The sequence below is a fragment of the Synchytrium microbalum genome, assembly GCF_006535985.1.
Source record: "Synchytrium microbalum strain JEL517 chromosome Unknown SmJEL517_scf0015, whole genome shotgun sequence".
NCBI lineage: Eukaryota > Fungi > Chytridiomycota > Chytridiomycetes > Synchytriales > Synchytriaceae > Synchytrium > Synchytrium microbalum.
The window spans coordinates 303,262-327,088 of NW_022158364.1; the positions used below are offsets into that span (position 1 = coordinate 303,262).

Here is a 23,827-nt window from a genome sequence, read left to right on the forward strand (position 1 = left end):
TTGCGTTATATGTCGTTGGACTGAACGCGTTCAAAGTTGGACATGTCAGCTCTTGTAGAATTTTGTAAGCAAAATATTGTAAAATCCTTGAAATATTGCAGGTATAGCATGGAGTATGTTCTCTAGGTTTATTGAAGTTTCGCTATACCCTCTTGCACAGAATCCAAACGTTGGACTTTTCACATCCACTAACAAGCCCAGAGATGGAAGAAGGAGAAGTGAGACCAGAAGAGTCAGATCCTGACGACATACATCTTGAACCGGTACCTCGCTCCAATGAAGAGCAGGCTGCAAATGGCAAGAAACGTAAAAAAGTAAGTTTTTGTGTGGGATTGGTATTTATTGACCAGAGCTGCCAAAACTAATATATAAAACGGTGAAATTAGAAGGTCGACGAAGATGAGGAAGGTGAAGATACCATGCGACCATCCAAGTCTAATCCAGGGGTAAGGTTGCCTCTGGTTTTTGCAAACATGACATTTTGTGCGTCGCCAGCTTTTTCGTGACTTGGATCTAACGCAGACTTCTTTTTAGATATATTCTGATGACGATGAAGGTATATTGTGCTTGCAAATCGAATCATCGTATTGATTGCTTATTGACACTTTGCATTTAAACCAGATGAGGACGAGGAGCAACAAGAAGGAGATGAAGAACTAGGCAGTTTTATTGCTGACGACGATGAAGAGGTCGCTGATGGGCAGGAAAGGCGACGTAAAAAGAGACGTAAAAAGGTTCGAACCATCGAAGACGAACTGGATGAAGAAGATATGGATCTAGTTCGTGAGAATATGGGTGAAGGAGAGGTAACAGATTCAGAAACACTGCAGTTCTGTTATGAAAACGTTTATTGAATCACGTCTACGTTTCTTTCTAGTTTAAACGTCTCCGTCGTGTCGTTGATGAAGAAAAGGGCGACGACGACATGCATCGCATGTTTGATGACGATGAAGCTGGTGAAGGCGAAGGGGATCGTCAAGCCATGGATATTGATATGGATGAAGATTCCGATGATGGATTTGTCGTCAATGACGAAGGTGACGATGAGAATGAACGTCCTCGACCTAAAGCAGTCAAGAGAGCTCGAGGCATGCCATCTGGAATATCAAACGAGTAAGTTTCAAATGCAGCATTAAAGGGATTCAGTTTTTGTTGCTGTCTTTTCTGACTGTTTTCGTGTGTTTTAGGAAATATGATGATTTAATGGATATCTTTGGCGATTACTCAGATTATGATTATCACTTCACCCAGGTACGAAATGCGATGACAGGGCTCCTGTACGTTTTTGTGAATACTCAAATATAGACTCTTCAATAGGGTGAAGAAGAAGCAGAGAAGGAGCAAGAAGAAGTCTTGGACGAATATGGTGAACCCGTTCCAGACAAGAGCAAGAAAGAAAAGAAGCTCGCATCTGTAAGACATGCACCTCGAAACAGAAAGACTCGTAGTTTTTAAACTTTCGCGCCTGTATAGGTATTCGAACCAGCTGCTCTGTCTCGTCTCATGTTGACAGATCGTGACACTGAGATTGAGAGAACGGACTTGCCTGAACGATTCCAGCTTCTTGAACAGAGGATGGATCTTGGTCCATGGGCAGCAGAAAGTCGAGATGAGATGACGGATGAAGCTGAATGGATTGCACGCAAAATATATGCCCAACGACCTCAAAATGTTGTTGCATCTGTTGATGAACATCGAATGGATCCAAATCTTATAGACGCTGTACATTATACCGTCAAATCACTTCGAGACAAGGACGATGGTGGTTATGAAGTACCACATATAGCTCGATATGGAAAAGATCCTATAGCTCACGCATGGACGTTGACTGACGGCAGCGCAAAAGGTCTTCGATTATCGGACTTGTGGAGGATCTTCGATTTGGATCGAGAGTATAGAGTCTTTTCTGCTCGCCGAAGAAAGCTCAAGACGCTTTTGGAAGGTGTACAGCATGGTCTTCCGGAAGATGAATTGGCTGTTATAAATCAATATCTAGAAAATGCTCAGACAAGTGAATTGCTTGCTGACTTGCATCGTCGAATCACTCTCGTGTATCCAGCAGTGGTGCAGGAAGTGATGGGTGTAGATAGCAGTAGGACATCAAAGGTGCAACAATTGGACAAGTGGACTAAAGGTGGCATTACCACGTTCTCAAAGGTAAGGCTGGAGAGAATCTATTCAAGAATTTTATCGTAGATATGCTCACTGTTTTGGTCTTTGCAGAGCTACGATATTGATTTGGGAACCTTTGTACGTGAACTCCAATTCGCTGTAAAGTATCATGAGCCATCAGATCCAGACAAGTTTCCCGAAGACGTTGCTTCAGAGTATATAACAGCTTCTGTTTATAACAACGCACCCATCATTATGGCTGGTACGTCGAATTGGCGTGCTGATTCTGTTGAGAACATTAGTGACAATGATTTGACATTTTCTTTGCAGAGGCCGAAAACTATCTGGTACTCCTTATGTCCACCGATCCTTCTTTGAGATCTTGGGCTCGCGCCAAGTTTGAAAGTAAAGCTGCATTATCTTTCAAGCCATCAGTGAAAGGAAAAGATACCATTGATCCTGATCATCCGTTCTGGGTAAGTTCTAACTTGACGTTTCTAAATCAACTACGAGCTGACTTATTCCCCTCTCGAAAACAGCAATTCAAATATCTCCAACGTAAACCTCTCCGACAAGTGGTGTCAGAGGAAGATTACAACATGGTGATTCTGATGTTCGCAGCAGAGCAACAAGGGTTGGGTCAGATCATTGTTGAATCTGAGGACACCAGATTCCTTGAGACTGTCGAAGCAGCCATTTGTAATGAATCTTACAAGGAAGTTTCTGGCAAATGGAACGAACGACGTCGCATAGTTGCCAGACGAGCTTTTCAGGATGTCATGTTACCTGAATTCGCTAGTCATCTCAAGTCCACTTTGCTGAAGGACGCTAGAGAGTCTTTGGCAAAAACGATCGAGAAAATCATGAGCGAGGTATAGGCACGATTCTGCAGGTATTCTTTTTTCTCTGCCATGTAACTGATACTCAAAAATTTGACAATAGAAAGTCGGAATGGCTGGTTACATGCCATATAGATCAGATGACGAAGACCTTAGAAACACCTTTGAAGACGATCCACCACGTGTATTGGCCTTGACGTTGGTTGGTGAATTCAATCCATCACTCAAAGGTGTCGTTATTGATGAAGACGGCCTTCTCAAAGAACATTGGTCGATACCAAACGTTTTGACACGTGAAGAAGCTAACGGATATAGTCATCTCGTCATGCTAAGGCATGGTACACCGGCCAATAGCGAGTTTGCCAGAAAACTTGCATCTATAAATCCAGAGTTCATTGCTATTGCTGGATCTAGTCCACAACTTCCCCGTCTCTTTGACGTGCTTGAAAAAATTCTCCAAGGCTTGAAGGATTCTAACGATGCCGAGGTGTATATTCGAAAAACACCACAGTATCAATTCGTAGAGGATGATGCTGCTCGTATATACCGTAATTCTCCTCGATCCCGCTCTGAGTTTCCATCTCTGGACGATGACGGACGATATCTCGTTTCTTTGGCTCGTAAAGTCCAAGATCCTACTATGGAGTATGCTGGTTTGATGAACACTGAGACTGAATACAGGTCTTTGAGGCTACATCGTCTCCAACAATATGTGAGTGAAAGTGGATTTAAACGCTCCTATCGTCATGATTACATATCTGACAAAGAGTGTATTTTAGCTCCCGGATGATCAGATGCAGGACTGTTTGGAACGTGCCTTCGTCAATGCAGTCAACCTTTGGTACGTAGCTGGCATTTTTATTTGAAATCCCACTGTTTTGCTGTTTAACAGGTGTTTTGTGACATAGTGGCTGTGATATCAACGATGCAGTAATTCATCCTCATCGAGCATATACCCTTCAATTCGTAGCTGGTTTTGGTCCTCGTAAAGCACGCAAAACATTGGAACGAATTCGTAATAAGGTGATTTTTGGGTTTTTGTCTTTTTGACATTTTACTAATCATCTAACATCGTTCTTCCTTTGCAGAGAACTTGCGTGTATAGTCGAAATGAATTGCTGACAGAGCAATATATGGGAGGTGGACGTCATGCCAAGACCATCTTCAACAATTGCTCTGGCTCGATTCGTATCAGACGTCGTCACTGGGAGGATTCTTCAAAGACACCCGCAGAAGATGTCATCTTGGACATCCTCGACGATACTCGAATACATCCTAGAAATTATCAATGGGCACGTAAAATAGCTGCAGCTGCATTGGAAGTAGAAGAACAGGAAGATCATCTCAATCCATCTGGTGCAGTAGAAGACTTGATGGAGATTATGAAGGGCCAAGATGGTACCACGCCATTGGATGACTTGGATTTAGAATCGTATTCTCAAACTACTGCAGAATTATCACGCTTACTTCTCGTCTTGTATGATATTCGATCAGAATTAAAGCACCCTTTTGCTGAACTCCGTTCGCACTGGGAAGGTGCTACTAAAACGCAAGTCTTCAACATGATAACAAAAGAAATTGTCGGTACCACAGTGAAGGAGAACATGGTGGTAGAGGGTACCGTATATCGTACCTCTGGCCCCTATGTACGAGCTCGCATTGGAGGTGGTGATCTTGTAGGAATAGCCGCCAAGGACGATTACCCAGATTTGAAGGATGCTCAAATTGGCGAGACCTTGAACTTTAAGATTGACAAGATTGATGATGCGTGTTTGAACGCTTTCTGTTTGAACTTGCAACTCATGTCGCATACTGATATGCAAAAGCATCGAAGTGGGGATGATACTAGACCAGAGGTATTTTGGGATAGGCTGGTTGAGATTGATGATATTGAACATCGAGAGAAAGGTAATGTCACATTGTCTCGACTCATATATGGCGAGGTGATTTATTGGATTCTTTCTAGCTCAAATGACCAGGAAACGGAAATTCATTCCTCGATCCATCAAACATGCTGACTTCCAAAACGTCGAGTCTGCAGATGCCATCAACTACCTTGCTCCACAGTTACGTGGTAACTTTGTATTTAGACCTTCGAGTAAAGGTCCCAAGTATTTAATTCTGACTTGGAAGGTTGATGATGGTATCTATGGTCATATTGGTAAGCCATTGCTTTGCAACGTAGAGTATGAGATTTATTTTCTAAATGTTTTCCACATCAATTGAACACAGAAGTTGAAGAAGGCGACAAGCAGCCTACAAACTTCTTGGCTCTTGGCAAGACACTGAAGATTGGAACGAGTTCATTCACAGAGTTGGATGAAATCGTTTCCACGTATTTGAATCCATTGATTCATATGACGAATGAGATATTGGACTCGAAGAAGTTCCAGAGGATAACCTACGATGAAGCAGGTATGTAGCGTTTACAAATCGTTTTCTGCTCTCCTCGCCAAGCCAGATGTCACTCAACGGTATCATTTTTCTTCCCGTAGAATCGTTCTTGGAACTAGAATGTGTCAAGAACTCGAGATCCAACTATGTTCTGATTCCTGCTGATCGTAAACCAGGAGCATTCTACTTTGTTTATAAACACCCCAGCAATCGAGTACATCGGGACGCGGTCCTAGTATTCCCAACCCACTTTGAATTCCGCAATAAGCAAATCAAACCACCGCTTGTACGTCTCTTTGATGAATGGAAGCTTCAAGAAATGACCCGAATGGAGGCTGACAAGACTGCTGCTAGAGCCAAAGCTAAAGAGGCTGCAGCTCAACAAGTACCAATACCACCAGTAAACAATAATCCATTATTCGGAGGCGGTGGCCGTCCAGCTCCCGCTCGTAACCCCAATTACGGACAACAACCAAGTTATCAGCAACAACAACAACAACAACAACAACCTTACGTTCCCGTTGCTGTAGCAGCTGGTCACTGGGGTAACTCAGACTGGAGTGGTCAACCAGATTATAATAATCAAGCATCGTATCCTGCAGCTGGTGGTGGGTTTGCTGACCGATATGATCAACGACAGAATCAACCACCACCACCACCACCACGATACAACCAACGTAATCAGCAACAACAGCAACAGTATGGTGGTCAAGGAGGAGGACGTTGGAATAATAGCAACAATAGTACTGGGCCTTCTGGTGGTTACGGAGCAGGATATGGCCCATCTGGTGCTGCATCAGGATATGGAGCTGCCCCAAATAATCAGAATGGACGAGATAATTACCGTGAAACGATGAGTAGTGCTGGTGGATTTGCAACAGTAACACCACAGCAGCAGTACGGTGCTCAATATGGTCAGATGTCGGGCGGCTGGGGAGCACCGCAACAACAGCAACAAACTTATGGTAATATACCACCACAACAGCAGGGATATGGTCCATCAGATTGGGGCAGTACGGCAACTACACAACTTCAGCAACAAGGAGAGTGGGGAGGTGCAGCTGCTCAACAACTGCCTCAACAAGCCGAATGGGGAAGTACAGCAGCTTCTCAACAACAGCAACCAACTGGAGCATGGGGTGCATCTTAAGCTCAAAATCAGCAGACGCCAGTTGAATGGGGTACTGGTCAATGGGGTTCATAGTTTTCATAGAATTATAGCATAAAGACATTGCATGTAAAAATTATAAAGCTTTCTTGATAGGAATATTCGTGTTTGGGCCGCGGTTTCAAAGCGAGAACAGCGTGGCGAAATGACCAACTGAGCGAATAAATTGTGAAGCTGTCTGACCAACACCTGACAACAGGTGGTTTCCTTTGATCTGGCATTTGATTTTTTGATGTGAGCGAGGAACTATACTTCAATATCCCAACCCCCAGTTCTGCAGAGGCTGACATTCTTTCAAGTAGAGGAACTACGGATCAAGCATGTCAGCAGTGAATTCTACTGCAGAACTAAGTACAAAAGATCTATGGACATTGGCCAAACATGCGGCAAACAGTGATGCAAAAAAGACAACTACTCAACTACAAGGTAAAAACATTGCTTTGGAGGTAAGGAAACAAGACAAAAGAGTGTAGATCTGACATTTATACAATATTTCTAGGCATTGAGAACACCATGATTGTGGTGGGAAGCAAAGGATCAGGCAAAACAACAATCATTTTGAGACAAACCGATCGAGGTAATTCACGACACACGACAACATAATTAGTCTTACAACCGGTCACCGTGATGGCTTTAATGCTTACTTTTGTTGTAGATGAGGCACCGAGTCCTACGAGTGCTCTAGAATACACGCAAGTTGAACACTTTCACACACATGTGAACAATTGCCAATACCTCTTTCAAAACATCTATAGATTTGCAAGACGAACAAGAGGAATGACGGGCGTCAAAGATGTAGTCCACATGTGGGAAGTCGCTGGTGGAGTTCGCCTTTCGGATCTAGTCAAGATTCCGATTGTTGAAGCACAAGTGCATACCATTACTTGTGTTATTGTGGTAGATTTATCTCAGGTAAGAAAGAAAATTTGTTCTGGGGACTGCAAATCCAGTATACTGACATTGCTGATGATTTTTCTTAGCCGGACTCGATCACATCCACACTGGATCACTTTATTACCCTGTTTGCTGAACGTGTGGAATCGCTACTATCTGGATTGGAGAAGAGAGGCTCTAAGCGGCCTGCTGCGTTGAGGAAGCAAGCGTGGAAAAAGTATGGTGTTGATCATCCTGACCAGTAAGTGAGGACTAGAGATGAGTTCAATAGGAGTGCAAAAAAAGTCCACTATTTATACAAGATGCGCAACCTTAGGTCTGAACTTAAACCTAGCTTGGTACCACTAGTAATTATTGGATCCAAATATGACGTCTTTAGAGATTTTGAATCGTGAGTCCCTACATTTGAGATTCGATCTAGTTTCTGGAAGATCCAGTCACTCAAATGTCTATTATCTCTATTAGAGAGACGAGGAAGCTTGTGTGCAAGACACTGAGATATGCAGCTCATGTGTTTGGTGCTTCATTAATATTCACGTCTGCCAAAGATGAGACGTCGATGGAGCGTGTATGGATTCTATGCGCAATAGGCTACTTTTGCAAAATGTTGATTCCTAGTCTATCTTTTCGTACATAGTGTCGGCAACTGTTGAGTCATCATGGATTCAAGTCTAATCCTCCAAAGGGACATATTATAGATCACAACAAGGCTATGATGGTGTTGGCGGGTGAGTTAGATTGTTCGAGTTGTTCTATGACTCATTGCTCAAATCTTGTTTTACTTCACAGGAGCGGATACTCTGTCTCAAATTGGACATCCTACCAAGTCCGATAAGGAATCTATTGGACGCGTGAAAGGATTGGATTGGAATATGTGGAAGACTGTTTATAGTCAGAGTTTGCCACCTCGAAATGGTATGTGTTGCAATGTGCGTCAAAGTATAGATGATGCGACTCTCGTCAACATTGGTTTTTTTAGTGCAAGATGATTCCCTCAAAGACATTGTAGATTTGGCAAAGTATCGAGAGCCTGCTATTGATAATGTGTATGGGCAAAAGGAGTAAGAACTTACCATTGTGGCACTTCCTATAAGTTTGTCTTTTTTTTTTGTTCTAACACGCAATTTCCGAACAGGGCTGAATTTATGCAAAGAATGGAGAGACAATCACAACCACAAAGATAGCGTATACTTATGTACTAGGTTTATAATAATCATCACGTTGCATCAATAAAACTATCATTTATGCTGGCTTTCCAAAGTGATCTTTGGCGAATTCGTAAACGTCCTTTGGTTGATGATGCACCACTTGTACCAGGAAATCAGATAGTATCTGCCTTATCTCTGGATTTGCTTCCATGTATTGTTCTTGTTGTGCAGTAATCAAGGCCTGGATTAACGATTTAATGTCAAGAATGTCGAGCGTGGGGAGAGAAGTAAAAAGAAGAAGAGGATATGGTACCTTTCTTTGGATATGCTCAGATTCTAATTCAATCGTCTTTTCAATCACCATTGGGGGCGCTGTGGTTGTCTACAAGAAAAATTGTTGGAGGATTTGATTTTGATCCTGAGTAGATCTCGATATAGTTATAGTGCCACTTACTTGTTCTTCCATTTTAGAATATATCTATGGATTGGTCTTCTCTGATCCTTACGCTGCTTGGCCTACGAGGATTTGGTTGAAAAGAGGACGAACATCAGTGTTGGGTTGTTGGATGAGGACATGTTGAAATTAATGGAGAACCCAGGTGGAGAACAGACTAGGTCATCAAGTATTTAGCCAGTTTCTCGTATCAGGAACGGTCGGCCAGCTCATTCGCTGCCAGATTATCAGTCCAAACTCAGTCACTTCTTATGGGCTGTATTGCTAGGTCCTTCCTCACAAATCGCTTTCTCAACATCTATGCTTTTGATACATGTTGGCTACACTATGCTACTGATACATGATGGAGTTCGTTCCACCAACTTCCGCATTTGAATACTACTTTTATGCCCTCAAGAGTCTTACGCTTTGCACTGCGTGAAGGGATTCTCCCCGTTTCTCCCTCGTAATTGTTATAGGGAAACGTAGACGGTCTCCGTCTTCACCGACCTAATTACCTAGAATGTAGTTTCCGATGTGAGGGCCTAACCGGAAGATGCCGCTGATTGTGTATTGGGACTTTATCTGCTGACTTTGGTCCTAGACTTACAACCTCAATGCTTTTCACTTTCAATGATGTGCAGGGCAGGATCTCGAATTCAAGCGTTGCCCAAAATTTATTGAATGTTCCTCTGACTAGCACTCGAGCATCCACACTACGAGTTCACCAGTGATAGTGGCGTCTGCAACGTTGCGGTCGAACTGAAGCCACAGTTTGTCTTTGACCAAGTCGATTTCCCAAGACCACAAGACGTTGAACACCGCCATTTCTTCATGCTCTACGATAGACTGGACAATCCATTTCTGGTTTCTGGACACCATTATTGAGGACTACGAGTAGATTTCTCTGTCAGCAATGAAGCCTAGCCAGAAAGAAGCTCGATGGCGATGAGTCTCATAAGGCTCGTGTATACGCACCGGAGTAGAGCTGACTGGATGCTCAGCTCTATGCCTATAGCTACTATGCTCTTATAAACTTGTGAAGGTCTCGCTGGACGTCGCCCACAAGAAGCACAGCTTTGTGTTTTATCAAAAGCGTAATAAACGTGATTTTGACGTGAAATCTACGATGAGAATTGTTTGCAATATTATCAAATTGCTGTTGTCCCTTATTCGAATGTTGTGGTACTATCATAGCAGCTTTCGCCCTTGAAACAAAATACGATTGTGATTGAATTCAATTTAGAATTCTCAGTACTGTAAGCTTTATTGTTCTGTAAGCTTTTAGGTCTTGGATACGGGAATCTCGACGGCAATATTGTCCTTCTTGGACTTTACGGTCAAGACGGCATCGGATAGCTTTGAGTCAAACAAGGTTGATTCATCCAACTTGGGTGCCAAGACAACTTTCAACGGTAGTGCTTGTGGTCGAAGGGATTCTTGCACCTTCTCCAGGGTATATATATATTGGGAGGTGCATACGATATTTGTCGAAACGATCCGTCGGTTTGTATTCCTATTTGGATGATACCGGTGTAATATAAAACTTTGGACTTGGGGCTGCTCCAGCTGCAGTTGCGATACCAGCAAGCTTACATTTCTTATCTTCAACGAAGTGGAAAGCCTGATTTCAAAATGAGGCAGAAGGGATGAGGATGACTTCTCAAAAAGTTGATTTTGATCAAACATCGAGCGTCAACATGGCGAAAATTCACCACAGAGACTGAAAATTGGGTATGTTTGTCAGGGTTTACCAAATGTTGGTCAGTGTTCTTTCAAGTCGACAACCCAAGACCGCGAGAGGCTAAATACAACTGTTGCTCCGTTGTCTTCGAGAGATTCGACAGTCCATTTCTGGTGTGTGGAATGTATTTCATGGGACTATTGATCGAAGGGCACTGTGAGTGACGAAGCTCCAGAAAGCATGCGTTGGATGTTAATGTGTCTCATACGTACGGTCTGACTAGGATTGCTGAGACTCGCTGGATTGACGATCTTCTAGATATTAAGAATATCTTCTTTTGGCACGGACGCTGGCAAGATACACCTGCAGTTGTAAATACAATGTAAATACAAATACAATACAATACACAGGTCAGATAGCTCAACAACTACAATGAAGCAAGCGAGCCAGCAACCTGGCGAGCGCCGATAGAAGATATCTCCACACTTTGGATACGTACTTGAATGCGGCAACTTCTCCAAAGTTCGCTGTCGTTCCAATATAACTCGTTAACTGGGTTGTGATGTTTTGCATTTTACGGAAGGAATCACAAACAGAGAAGCAGAAACTCACGTAAAACATGAATCAAAACTGTGTTTTGTCCGAATTTTGTGTCAAATGCCAACTGTCTGGTTGATTCTAACGCATGGGATGCGGTAACAACGTAATTTTCTTGTCAAACAACTGAGTAAGATCGTACGTCTTTCTTTATAGATTCTACCTCTACAAATGACGCAGTCTCTCTGAATCCTGTGCCAGTCGAGCTGGGACTGCACAAAGAGGTTCGACAGCAGTTTCACTAACGGTCTTCAACATCCCTTCAGATGAGCACAATCGTGCAACGACATAAAACGGCAACAGAGACCAAGAAACGTCATTAAAAAGCCGACTAAATGTCATTCGTGTCTACTTGTCTTGCTCTCATCGTGGTGGCTTATTCGAAAACAGCTTTTGCGTCCAACAGCGTTTGGTTGTTGACCTCTCAAGACTTGTAATACATCCACACAAGTCAAATCAGCTAACCCTTTACAAGCACGAAAATATTCTCATCAACGCCTGCCGTGGTTCATAAATTAAAACGGCTGCCCCCAGCGTTAAACACCCTCTTTGAAGGAGGCAAAAAAGCTCATATCTCCCAGACCTGAGTTGAACAGGTGACCTACGCGTGTCGAGGTTACATGATCCATTACAGCGCGTCGCTTCTGCCTACTGAGCTACTGAGAGCATTTGTTTCGATTCAAGGAAAGTTCTTGCAAAAGTGTCATTGAACGCCAGTTACTTAGTTCTGGAATGTAAGTGTCCGCTTCGCGTGAATTCAAATGATATCATTATATTTGGTCTGCTGGAAGGGTGTTTTTTAAATCCAAAAAAATTATGTAATTGCATTGTTTAATGGTGAATTTGATGAAGTGGCTTTGGAATAAACGTAGAATTTGTTACCCGTATGATTTAACATCTAAAATGAATGCTAAGACGCGAAAGTTCACCTTCTGTGAAATATGTTGAGTGTTTTTGATTTCTTCACAATTCAAAGGCACATTCAAAACATAAGTAAACGACCTTGAAAGTGGGCATAATACGATGAAAATCAGCGAATTCAATGATAACGCCGACGCAAGTTCCACCAATTTACTAGTTTGGTTTGATCATTTATTTCCTTTGACTCATCATGTTTTGACGCGAAATTCATTCCCCAAAGAATTCAGCCCACTTAAACTGCTTCCTCCCCCATTGTTCATTTGGACAATGCAGAGTTCCGTATCTACTGTATCGAACTAGCAGCCAACCCTCGATACTGCTTTGACATCACACTGCCAACGTTGATAATGGAACAGCCCTCAGCCGTGGCGGGACGAATCAGGAATACAAATTGACAGATGACGGACATATCATACGTGTTGGCACGAACAAGGCGCTGGATCTTCGAGAAAACAAAAGTCCATCAAAACGGTCCGAGATTGGAATGCAGAGATAGCCGCTTCGATTGTTATACTCTAATATGGCGACGAGTTTCTTGGATTTCGAGGTTGAGAAGAGGCTGGCGAGGGAAATGCGACTTCAATTTTGAAAACTCTGTTGAAACTTTAGACTGTGACTTGGTTAGTTCTTTGTAAGTGATTTGTGAGCAAGGTTTTAGGCTCATGAAACGAACTCATCACCCACCTCAATGACCAAAGTCCTTCAACTACAGAACTTGATGAGTTAGAGGATGTCAATAATCATCCATTGTAGTCGACTATGTCCGTATTGTATCAGCAGTTTCAGAGCAGCGAAAAATTCTGGCCATCGCTGACCTGTCAGAACTCTTGTACGCCTTTTGTGTCAAATAGCAGCCTAAAAGTACAGTAACAGTATTTTAATCCTGTTTTGGATGCGTCATTCCATCCAAAATCCATTCTTGTAGCTCAACCACACGTCTAGAGTATGGTCCTCTTTGAGGCAGAATTTCTTCTCCAAGCGTGTACCGATCGCCTCCTGTGGCAGTCTCACAGTGATGCGCAATATAATTTCACGATGTTTTAGCTATTCTATGGCGGCAGAAAGGATCAGGAACGCTTGTTCACTTGTAAAGCCAAAACAGTTGCACAACACGATTGCTCGTTTCGAAGCAAGAGGGATACACATTCTGCCGAATTCTCAGTTTGAGTTCACTTTAAAATCGGAATTCTACATGATTTGCAATTTTACTCTGTGATATGTTTTTATGGTGTTTAAGAATCCTGCTTTGAGGTTGATCAGTCAGATCAGTCTGCTTTACATTGTCTTTCTGTGCGCAAGACTTTAAAGAGGACACGTCTTACTCCAGTACCACCGTCATTCAGACTTTCAGGTAGTTTCTCGTCCGGCATTGTCTCCCGAGCGTTCAAAAAGTAGTCGCAACAATGATTGTAGAGAGCTTGATTTGGAAAATGGGCAGAAGCCAATTCCAGCTTTCCACGAGTAAATATATCTACCCTGTGAAGAACAGCATAAATTTAGCATAAAAACAGCATCAAGCAAGTCAGACAGCTCTTGCAGTTGAAATATTGGAGCCAAGAGCTCTACAGGAAGAGTCTCTGCGTTTGCCTTCTTCTTGCCCTTACGAGGCTTCTTTGGCGACGGTTTGGTAGCTACTTCTTCTTCGTCGTCATCAGCAGCATAATCTTCCTCGGTAGCCTTGACTTTAATGGCAGCCGGCTGCTTTCCTTTATCCTTTTTTGTTGATGTTTGGATGACTGGTGATGAATTTCGAGTGGAGGAGCTTCGCTGTTTATAGGAGGAGCGTCATCCTTTTCAAAATCATTCTGATTCTCTACGGCTGGAGGAGGAGCAGCAGCAGCAGCTCTACGAGGTGCAATTCTTGAGCTCGTTCTTTTGGCCATCTCATGACAAAGGTCACTAGAACCTTATTGGAGAGGTACCTATAAAGCTACAAGCCTTTATGATTGCAATACTGAATACTTGTTCGATGCGGGCTTTAGCTGATCTGGTGTAGACTGATGAGCTTTTTGTGTGTTCATTTTTAACAACTTGAATTCGAATTGGGCAATCAACGACATATAACACAAAGCACTTCAGCAAAGTTCCGCTGCAAGTCGATTCTTAAGTCATAATCACACTCTGAAACCGCTTCAAATCCACCTAAACGACGCGTTGGGCCCCCAAATCGTCAATCATTGGTACCTTATCAAATTTACAAAATAGACGCACACCGGTCTTGATGATTTGTTGTGGAGACTAATATCAGGTTGAGTGTTGAAACCCAATTCTAAGCATCAGAAATACTCATAATAGCAGTCATGGATGACGACAGTGTAGATTTCATGTCGACTGAAGCTGATGAAAAACTGAATTCGGACTGGTGGGAGAAGACACCTTTATTGTAGGTGTAGTCTCCGTTCATTTACACTAATTTATATCTATTGCAATCGTTTGCTGATTTGCATTTACCCATTTATATCTAGGAATGGCCATTCATCGTCAACATCAAATCACCCAAACACCCCATTTGCAAGGACATTCAAAAGACCTTCAATCCAAACTCAGATTACTAGAACCTGGCCACTAAGAGAGCCAGGAGTCCAATTCGCTACTCCACGGCCAACAAGTCTATATCTTCCTTCACCATGGGCTGATCAAAGCAGTGTTGGAGGACCTCCTCAACGTAGACGAGGAATCAAGAAATTGTCTCGAAAGAGTGTTCATTATGATGATGCTACAGATGGTGAAGCCTTGGAATCTACTGGAATGAGGATTTGGTACTCTGATTACAGGTGTGCCATCAGCTTATTTTACTCTTTTTTTTGGCTTCGTCTCGTTTAGTAATATCTCATAGAATTTCGTCATACGAAAATCCTCCAATCTCATTGATTTCAAACACCATTAGTACTATTGACTGGATGCATGACTTGGTCAAAGAACATGTACGTCTCCGCCAGCTCAGAAGCATGAAAGGATTGCGAGGGTTCCTAGCAGGTATCTGGGATGCCTCTCAAGGTGAATTCATCATTTGATCGACAAGCATCATTATACCTCTCAACGTTGCCATATATTCTTTCAGCATGGATCCTCGTCCTCCTAATCGGAATCGCAGCTGGCTGCGTCGCATCGCTCATCGACGTAATCCAAGACTTACTCACAGACTTGAAGAGTGGATACTGCTCTTCAAATATCTTGTCAAGTCAGAGTCGCTGTTGTGCAGGCAGTCAAGATGCTGTCTGTACCTCATGGATTGAATGGACGAGCACCGCCAACTCACCATTCGAAAAATCGCAATCATATTTATGGTCGTATCTTTGGTATATCGGACTGGGTGTTTTGTTCGCGACTGTATCTGCTGGCCTAGTGCAATTCACCGCACATATTCGATCAGACTCTAATGTTGAATCATCAACATCACCAAATGCATCAACACCACACAAGATTGTGTATCATGCGGCTGGATCTGGAATTCCTGAAGTCAAAACCATACTATCAGGTTTTGTCATTCGTGGATTCTTGGGATTCAGAACACTGGTTATCAAGAGCTTTGGATTGATTCTTGCTGTTGCTTCTGGGTTGACTATTGGAAAGGAAGGACCCATAGTACATATCGCTTGCTGCATAGGCAATGTATTGTCCCGGATCTTTGGAAAGTATGCTCGTAATGAGGGTAAACGTCGAGAGATGTTGAGGTGAGTGGCATGACACTAGTCATTTTAATCTTTTTTTTTGCTGAAATTTCAATATTAGTGCCGCTGCTGCAGCAGGAGTGTCTGTAGCTTTTGGTGCTCCTATTGGAGGCGTCTTGTTTTCCTTGGAGGAAGTCTCGTACTATTTCCCTTCCAAGACTATGTGGAGGTCCTTGTTTTGTGCTCTTATTGCCAGTTTGACAGTCAAGGTGAGCGAAAAAACCGAATGATCCACTTACGCCACAAGCCAACGAATGCTTTCGTCGTTACTGTAATCACATTTTGTAAGGATTCTCTCCTCCCTTTACTCAACCGTCATTCAGTTCCTAAATCCATTAGGAACAGGCCAAGTAGTCATGTTCCAAGTCTCATATACATCATCATTCGCATTTTTTGAGCTACTTTTCTTTGCTCTTCTTGGTGTCATTGGAGGGCTGTATGGTGCCCTCTTCATCAAAGCAAACATGTGGTATCAAAAGCTTCGTGGCAAATCATTCCTTCGTAATCATCCAATCAAGGAAGTGATGATGCTGGCATTAGTCACCTCAGCATTGAATTATCTTAATGTGTTTTCGAGAGATGGAATGGCTGGATTTGTGGGTAAATTGTTTGCACAGTGTAAGGAGGGAGAGGATGGACTCGGGGATATGTGCAAGTGAGCCATTAGTCTATGATCATAGTCCGTGTTTTTTCTCGCTCCGAGTTCTCAGAAGGAAAACCTGACTTTAGGTTTTCAGAAATGGGATCTGTTGCATACCTGCTAGTCCAATTCATGCTTCTCAAGGCAGTTCTTGTGGTAATTACTTTTGGATCCAAGATACCTGCTGGAATATTCATTCCTTCGATGGCTATTGGAGGTAAACAAAACCTGTTATTTGAGTGGAAGACCGCCTTCAGCCACTAATTCATTCTACTCTTTCTCGTCACTAGGAAGCGTTGGTCGCTTACTTGGAATGCTACTACTCCATCTTCATACCACATACCCAAACATGTCTCTCTTCCAAGAATGCCATGATTCAAATTGCATAGTACCTGGCGTTTACGCTATGGTCGCATCTGCTGCAGCTTTGAGCGGTGTGACTCGAATGACGAGTGAGAAACATGCATCCTTGTCTTGAAAGTTTTCCAATTTTTAGCTCACCTTTTAACAATTCATCCTTTCTACATAGTCTCACTAACAGTAATCCTAATCGAAGTAACAGGCCAACTCACACACGCAGTACCCATCATGATTGCAATCCTAACTGCCAAATGGGTAGCAGATGGATTTGGGCGTGACTCGATATACGACAAGATTATCGACTTGAATAATCTTCCGTATTTGGAAACCAAGCAAGATTATCTTGTCGGTAATATCACGATTGCTCAGGTCATGGAGGGTGCAGAGACTATTAAGGCTGGGAGGAAGTATACGATTGAAGAGTTGGTGGATAAGCTTTCCAGATTGTGTAAGTGGTAGTGGTTATGAGATTTTGTCATTGATCATCCAGCGATGAATTCTTTCATTTTTTCTCTGCTTGTAGATCAATCTGCATGGAGTTCAGATGGTGGTTTCCCTCTTGTACAATCAAACATCCTTGTCGGATGGATTGGCTACGCTGAACTTGAGCACGCCTTGGGTAATTACATTCCCTTTGGATTCTTGTTTTTCGCCGGTCTAGATCTCATCATTCTCCACCTTTTACAAAACACAGGCGAAGCACAATCCGCAAACTGTGACATCCCATGCTACTTCAAACGTCCCATCCATCAATCTCCTCATCGTCCAGCCACTCCACACCCATCATTCACACCCCAATCCATCGCAACAGAAGGCGATGGTCACGATTTTAGCATTTGGGTAAACTGGGCGCCATTGACGATCTCAGTTGCATCGTCAATGGATATTGCGACTGAATTGTTTGTCAAAATGGGTGCCAAAGTGATTCTGGTTGTTGAGGATGGTGGGTTTGTTGGGCTGATTCATAAAAAGAGGTTGATTTCTTACCTCAAGAATAAGAATTCCTCATAATACGGCGTGTAGTACGTCTTTGTGTAAAAACAGCAAAGATGCGAAATGATCGACCGCTATTTTTTTGCCGATGCTCTCAAGAAGTTCCGTGTGTAGGAACAGTTCATGCTGGAACAAGACTTGACCAGACCACACTTTCGAACCTGATTCTATGCTTTATATTTTATATTGCATTTACATTAATAAAATATGGTTTCTACGTTTTACTTGCCAACACCCAATGCTTCCCCCTCTCCTCAAAATAGCATTGCCCTCCCACCATTACTCTTCATATTCCTCGAATCAATGACAATATCGTCTACAGTAGGACGACGAGATTCATACTTTGCAAAATGACTGACAAACGATTCAAGTTTGATATCAGTACGATAGCACCTTGTACAGCCCAAATCGCACGTATCTTGCCACTAATAGTGACGCGGGCTCTTGTCAGGATGGGTTCAAAGTCGTTCTGTTTGTTGAAGATGGCTTGTTGGGGTCTGATTGAAACGACGCCGACTTTTTACATCCAGAATAAGGACTCCTCTTCTTGTACATCTTGTGTCCTTTTCCTCGTATAAATACAATTCCTTCCACTTTCTCCATGTTTTTTGTTTGCTGATGCGTGACTCTATTACGAAATCCAAGCTATACACCCCCTAAGAAACTACGAAACAAGTCTAATCCTCGCATTCCCCACCGGCCTCCTCCCACCACCATCACTAACCGCACTACTCCTCTCCACCTCCACACCACCACCAGTTTCCTTAGGATACACACCCAACGCCTCTGCATCTCCACTCATCTCCGTAAACACCACATCCCAATCCCAATGCACATCAGCCTCCATAAGCGATTCAATTGGCATCAATGCGAGATTCGTTAGTAGACTTAGGTCTACGCCTTGTAGTGTTGATTGCTATGGCGAAAGAAACACGAATGAGATATGTTATCATATTTGCAAACTTTTGCAACATGAGCGGCGATAATACGTACAGTAGAAACAAGTCCCTTCATTTCAGTAGCGACTTCTAAATCCAATTCACGGATGGTTTTCACGCGATCTGCTTTCCGGACTGCGGGGACGGCCGAGACTGTGAATTCAATGTCGGTTGTTTCGTGGTCGGTGTCCAAGTCTGGGATTATGTCGATTCCTGTATGTATAAATGCGGTTTTGAATGTTAGACATGGGTTGAATTGAGTTAGATCCTGCGTAAAAAAAGATCGTATACACAGGCCGAATACCTCGAGTAGGAATAGGAGCATTCACACCAACTTGCCTCCTATTATTACATAATAACAAATAAATAATTCATTCAAATAGCATAAAATCCATCAGATCCTGCATACCTCATGTTCGTAGTCTGAACACCACCACTATCGCCATTCTCACCATCATCTTCACCCTTACTCTTCTCAACACGCTCACCACCACCGCCATCACTCCATCCATTCCTCGCCACACTACTAGGCCTCGCATCATTACTAGGTTCAGGTGAATTAACATCCCCCCTCACAGCAGCAACATTACTTCCAGCAGCTCGTCTCCCCATTCGACGTGGCGGCGGAGCACCTGATGTTGGTGGTTGTGGTGTAATATTACTATTAATATTACTGTCTGTATTTATGGCATCGTTGCTGTTGAGTAGTAACTGAGAAACGTTTTCGGTTGTTGGTGCTGGTTTCATGCTTGTTCCGGGACGAGTGGAGCGTTTGGGAGGTTGGGGAGGGAGGTATGTGCGTTCGTCGGTGGCATCTGCTTGATCGCCGTAGTCGTAGTCGTCTCCGCGCGACATTCTTCTGCTGTTTTGCATTTGTTGGACTCTTTTTGGTTGGGCTGAAGTAGCGATTAGCAAGTGACGAGCGATGTGAAAAAAATAAGAATGCTCCCATGGCCAATGCAATACATGCTATTATTCACCAACAACCAACTACATATCAACATATCTTGTAACTATCTACACGTGATTTTACGCGACAACACCGACAACACCACTAGCATCAACAAAGTTTACATTATGAACAATAATCCTTCAATCATAAGCATTTACAACATCATGGGAAGTCCTGTAATCTACCAACGAAAATGACGTAAGCAAAAAAAAAAGACCGACGTCCCCTGAGCATGCAGTTCGCAAATCACCACACAATCAAAACACAGTACTCACCTCCGCAAACTGACTCATAACCCTCAACCTCCACTCATCAACATCAACACCCTTCGGCACCAAACTCTCAACCTTCCTGGTATACACCTCCTCCACAAAACTCTTGATCTTACGCTGCGGCAAACTGGTCGTATCCACCACGTCCCGGCCATACAAATCCATCTCTTCATCACGTCGTCCATCACATACCCGCACGAAAACACTGCTGCCCTTCGTATATGTGATACTGCGTGTCGCAACATGCTCGGCGAGCACATCTTCAACGGTTTTATCGTTGGGACGTCGTTGGAGGTCTAGGATGAGTGATTCAGGTGGTTCGCCTTCGTAGAGGGGGAGCTGTTCGTTGGCGAGACGGACGTATTTCTCGTTGGATGAAGTTGTCGTGTTTGTGGTTGGTTTGAAGATTTGCACAATTGTCCAGCCTTGGGCTTCGAGGCGGTAATCGGAGCCGTCTGATACCATGCAGCGGATGTCGATTATGGCGACTAGCTTTGGGTCGTATGGTCTTCGTCGATACCTATTGGGGAGATGGTTAACGTTCGTTAAGAGGGAGAGAATATGGAGGCAAAGTTCATATTTGAAGATACCACTATACATTTTGTTGTTGGTAAGTGTTAGCGATCTAATCCCGGCAAAACAAGCCTAGCTCAAAGCATGCAACGAATGTCCTACTTGAAATCCATCCTTCCACATTGGTGACCGCAAAGAAGAATCCAAATCCGTCTTTTTCGTATACGTAATATCATCAAACTTTTCCACACTAGCAAGTCCCCCATCCAAGTAGAAGAATCCAGGTGGATTCAAACTTATAATAGCAACCGCAAATCCTTTACTACATCGTAGATTTTGTGCTGCGTCACAAGATATCTAACACGTAAATTATGTAGACAAGTGTGAGTATACAATCAACATAAAGTTGAATCATTACAAGCTTCTAGTAAGTTTTTTTGCCTCAACATATGCCTACCTTAAACCCAAACGAAGCATCATACTTGCACACATACGACACGTCCAACGCAGGCACTTTGCCCACCTTATCAGGCTTGGTCAAGAATTTAGACACGAAATGCAGCAACGCATCATCAGACTGCACACGTATCAAATCCTTCATTTCCAGTAACGCGTCACGAACAGTCACAGATGGCCGTTCAGTTGCCACGAATGGGTAAAGTTTCAGCTCGTAGGGTGTTGGTTTGGATGGTGACGAGTCGTATATCGAGTCAGAGTATTTCGGGGCCGGTGCTGGTGTTGCTAATAGGGGAGAAAGGTGATGAGCGAGTGAAAGCATCGCACAGTAAACCTATACTCGTTTCTTGGGGTTGCTATTACCTAAATCACCAGGTTTGATATGCACTAGCCTGACCAGCAATGTTGTACATGGAGATCTAAACGGGACGTGTAATATGAAAACAAGGTTGTTAGAAAACATGCATCCATTATTACGTACTAGGATCTCCTTTTTTTGCAAATACCTCGGAAATCCATCCAGTGAGGTCCCAGACAAGAACGCATGCACATCCGGCGTCCCCCTTGAAACACTAATCTGATGCGCCCCCTCATTCAAAATCAAATGATCCGGATTCCCCACAAACAAATTCAGCACACTCGTCCCGACCATCCTCAACTGCTTGGTAACTTTACACAGCGTATACAGTTTGAAAAGCACAACACCGGTCTTGTCTGGTAACTGTGATGTCGGGAACCGGTATTCACAACGAGTGTTGTATGATGGTGAATGCACGAGGGAGTCCAAGTCTACTTTTGATGATATGATTCCGTCGCCTGTGTTGTCTCTATCTCTTTTGCCGGTACCAGGTACGGTGGATCCATAGTTCAATACTTCGAATGTCGAATTAAATATCCTGGCTGTTACTCTGCTGACAGTTGCATTTGCAGGGAGGTATCGAGCTCCGTCTATATACAGGTCGAATCCATCACCAGATGAAAAGAAATTGGCCGTATTTGTTGAATCTAGTTTGTTTTCTACTGGTAGCCATGCTCCTCTCGGCATTGCAGGGATCATGGTTTTAGCTTCGAATGTTTTTGTTGGTGGTGGTCCTTGTTCTGGTTTGTATATTCGGAGGGCAATGTTTGCACCTGCGAAATCCTTTGCATGATGAGATAGCTCTATACGTGAGAAGATTGAGTTGAGTACAAGACGTGATTTCTGGACTGCCAAAAAACCTTGACAGACGCAGAACATAGGACTCAAAACGCCATTACCTGCTGCTCTATACAACTTTAGTCGATGAAACCCCTCATTAATACTCAACCCCTTCCTCCGACTCCCACTAAACAACTGCACATCCGTCCTGGCAGCAACAAGCGCCCCTTCAAAAACCTCAATCAACCCTCTCTTATTAGGCGACGCAACCAAATCCTTAAACACATGATTCATGACCAGTCCACTCCATCCAAACGACTTGTCTTCAACGCCCAAATCAGCCAATTCAGTGACAAAAGTTGATGATGCGTCGACGAGATGTGTTGGGTCCGAGTCATCGAGAATGCAGAGGCGAACACGGACTTGGGTGCCAGGGAATTTGCGGATTTCTTCGAATTGGACGCCGATGGAGGTTACGAATTCTTCGGATGCGGGATTTGGAGTTGGGGTGACTGTTGTTGCGGGTGCTGTAGGTGGATTTGCTGGTGTTGGGTCTGCATTCAGTTCGGTTCCTCCTTCGATGGTTGCTATTCTGTCGTTCGGTTTAGAGGCAGCAGCAGGCTGACGTATCACATCCGGTGGTCGTTGTTTCTGCTGTTGCTGCTGCTGTTGTAATTGTAAGGCCTGCTGTTGCTGCTGTTGCTGTAATTGTTGTTGCTGTTGTTGCTGTATGAGGTTTAATTGATCAATAGAAGCCTGGTTATAAGTTGGTGTAGATGATTCCTGTTCTATTTGATACATAGATCGAACTCTTGTGCGTCCTTCCGTGTCCCTATACGTGAGATTGAGAGTGATTAGAAGAGATGCATCCCGCAAAAAATCGGAAAGTATAATCAACAGATAACTCACAATTTCAGTTTCTCAAACTCGGCCTCCTGCAACATCCTCTCCTTTTCAAACTGCATTTTCAGCAAATATTTCTTATGTTCAATACGCAATGCTCTCATTTCTTCATCTTCTCCCTCTATAGGATCTGGTTGCTGGATATTGGCATTGTTAGTATTGGTATTACCACCACCATTGTTGACGTTATTTGGTCGATCAAACACATCCTGTCTATTCACCCCATTGTTATACCCAGTATCTATATAATGTCGATTCATAGTATGTGGATAGACAACACGTTTCGGACCCAGTACAGGCTGTGTCTGAAACCCAGTCCGTAATTGTTGCTCGATTTGAATCGCGTCGACTTCCAAAGCGTTCATCTTTGTGAGGATCCGCGGATCATTTCCGCCACTACGTAGATATTCACTTCTTAGGAGCAGTAACTCGGACACGACAGATCCATCGGTGGAACGGATGAGATCAGATAGTGGTGGTTCGGTAGGAGGACTAGTTGATGTTGGGATTTGTTTTGGTTTGGCGGATGCATGCTGCTGGATTTATAGTTAGATCACATTCTGGCACAGAAATATAGTGATATTCGATGCACAGTGACTACCTTTGAACTTCTTTTTGCCTTTAGTTTGCGTCTGTGATCTTCGTCCAGCTGCCTTTCCTGTTCAATAAGTCTAGAACGAATAGATCAATAAATGGCTCGTTCGTGATAGAACATATACGCGTATCTAGACTTACTGTGTCGCCTCTAGTTTCAATTTCTGCACAAAGCTGTAATCCATCACCCTCGTCACATCAAAAGCA

General features: G+C 43.3%; 5 protein-coding genes across 5 annotated transcripts; 3 read left to right on the top strand and 2 right to left on the bottom strand.

The window, feature by feature from the left end:
- Positions 1–203: 203 nt before the first annotated feature.
- On the top strand, positions 204–6,495 carry SmJEL517_g03118 (uncharacterized protein; the record flags this gene model as incomplete). Its single annotated transcript, XM_031169046.1, has 18 exons — positions 204–314; positions 387–446; positions 535–556; positions 622–806; positions 878–1,113; positions 1,188–1,251; positions 1,318–1,413; positions 1,474–2,157; positions 2,224–2,374; positions 2,443–2,588; positions 2,652–2,984; positions 3,055–3,663; positions 3,731–3,792; positions 3,860–3,974; positions 4,040–4,859; positions 4,918–5,112; positions 5,184–5,366; positions 5,447–6,495. The coding sequence occupies 18 exons, from the start codon at positions 204–206 to the stop codon at positions 6,493–6,495; spliced, it is 5,121 nt and encodes a 1,706-aa protein (XP_031024943.1).
- A 338-nt stretch (positions 6,496–6,833) lies between these two features.
- SmJEL517_g03119 (uncharacterized protein) lies at positions 6,834–8,591 on the top strand (the record flags this gene model as incomplete). The annotated part of the gene is made up of 10 exons (XM_031169047.1): positions 6,834–6,939; positions 7,013–7,090; positions 7,169–7,425; positions 7,494–7,648; positions 7,724–7,798; positions 7,873–7,975; positions 8,045–8,135; positions 8,197–8,322; positions 8,387–8,468; positions 8,543–8,591. The coding sequence occupies 10 exons, from the start codon at positions 6,834–6,836 to the stop codon at positions 8,589–8,591; spliced, it is 1,122 nt and encodes a 373-aa protein (XP_031024944.1).
- A 58-nt stretch (positions 8,592–8,649) lies between these two features.
- On the bottom strand, positions 8,650–9,021 carry SmJEL517_g03120 (uncharacterized protein; the record flags this gene model as incomplete). The annotated part of the gene is made up of 3 exons (XM_031169048.1): positions 8,650–8,796; positions 8,869–8,937; positions 9,010–9,021. The coding sequence occupies 3 exons, from the start codon at positions 9,019–9,021 to the stop codon at positions 8,650–8,652; spliced, it is 228 nt and encodes a 75-aa protein (XP_031025006.1).
- A 5,469-nt stretch (positions 9,022–14,490) lies between these two features.
- On the top strand, positions 14,491–17,872 carry SmJEL517_g03121 (uncharacterized protein; the record flags this gene model as incomplete). Its single annotated transcript, XM_031169049.1, has 11 exons — positions 14,491–14,573; positions 14,656–14,964; positions 15,078–15,187; positions 15,252–15,864; positions 15,923–16,070; positions 16,185–16,516; positions 16,591–16,718; positions 16,792–16,953; positions 17,031–17,309; positions 17,385–17,480; positions 17,556–17,872. 11 exons carry the CDS (start codon positions 14,491–14,493, stop codon positions 17,870–17,872), a joined length of 2,577 nt encoding a protein of 858 aa, XP_031025005.1.
- A 2,026-nt stretch (positions 17,873–19,898) lies between these two features.
- SmJEL517_g03122 (uncharacterized protein) lies at positions 19,899–23,805 on the bottom strand (the record flags this gene model as incomplete). Its single annotated transcript, XM_031169050.1, has 10 exons — positions 19,899–19,925; positions 20,020–20,536; positions 20,681–20,886; positions 20,987–21,270; positions 21,349–21,404; positions 21,492–22,146; positions 22,243–22,955; positions 23,033–23,559; positions 23,628–23,697; positions 23,762–23,805. The coding sequence occupies 10 exons, from the start codon at positions 23,803–23,805 to the stop codon at positions 19,899–19,901; spliced, it is 3,099 nt and encodes a 1,032-aa protein (XP_031025008.1).
- Positions 23,806–23,827: the final 22 nt, after the last annotated feature.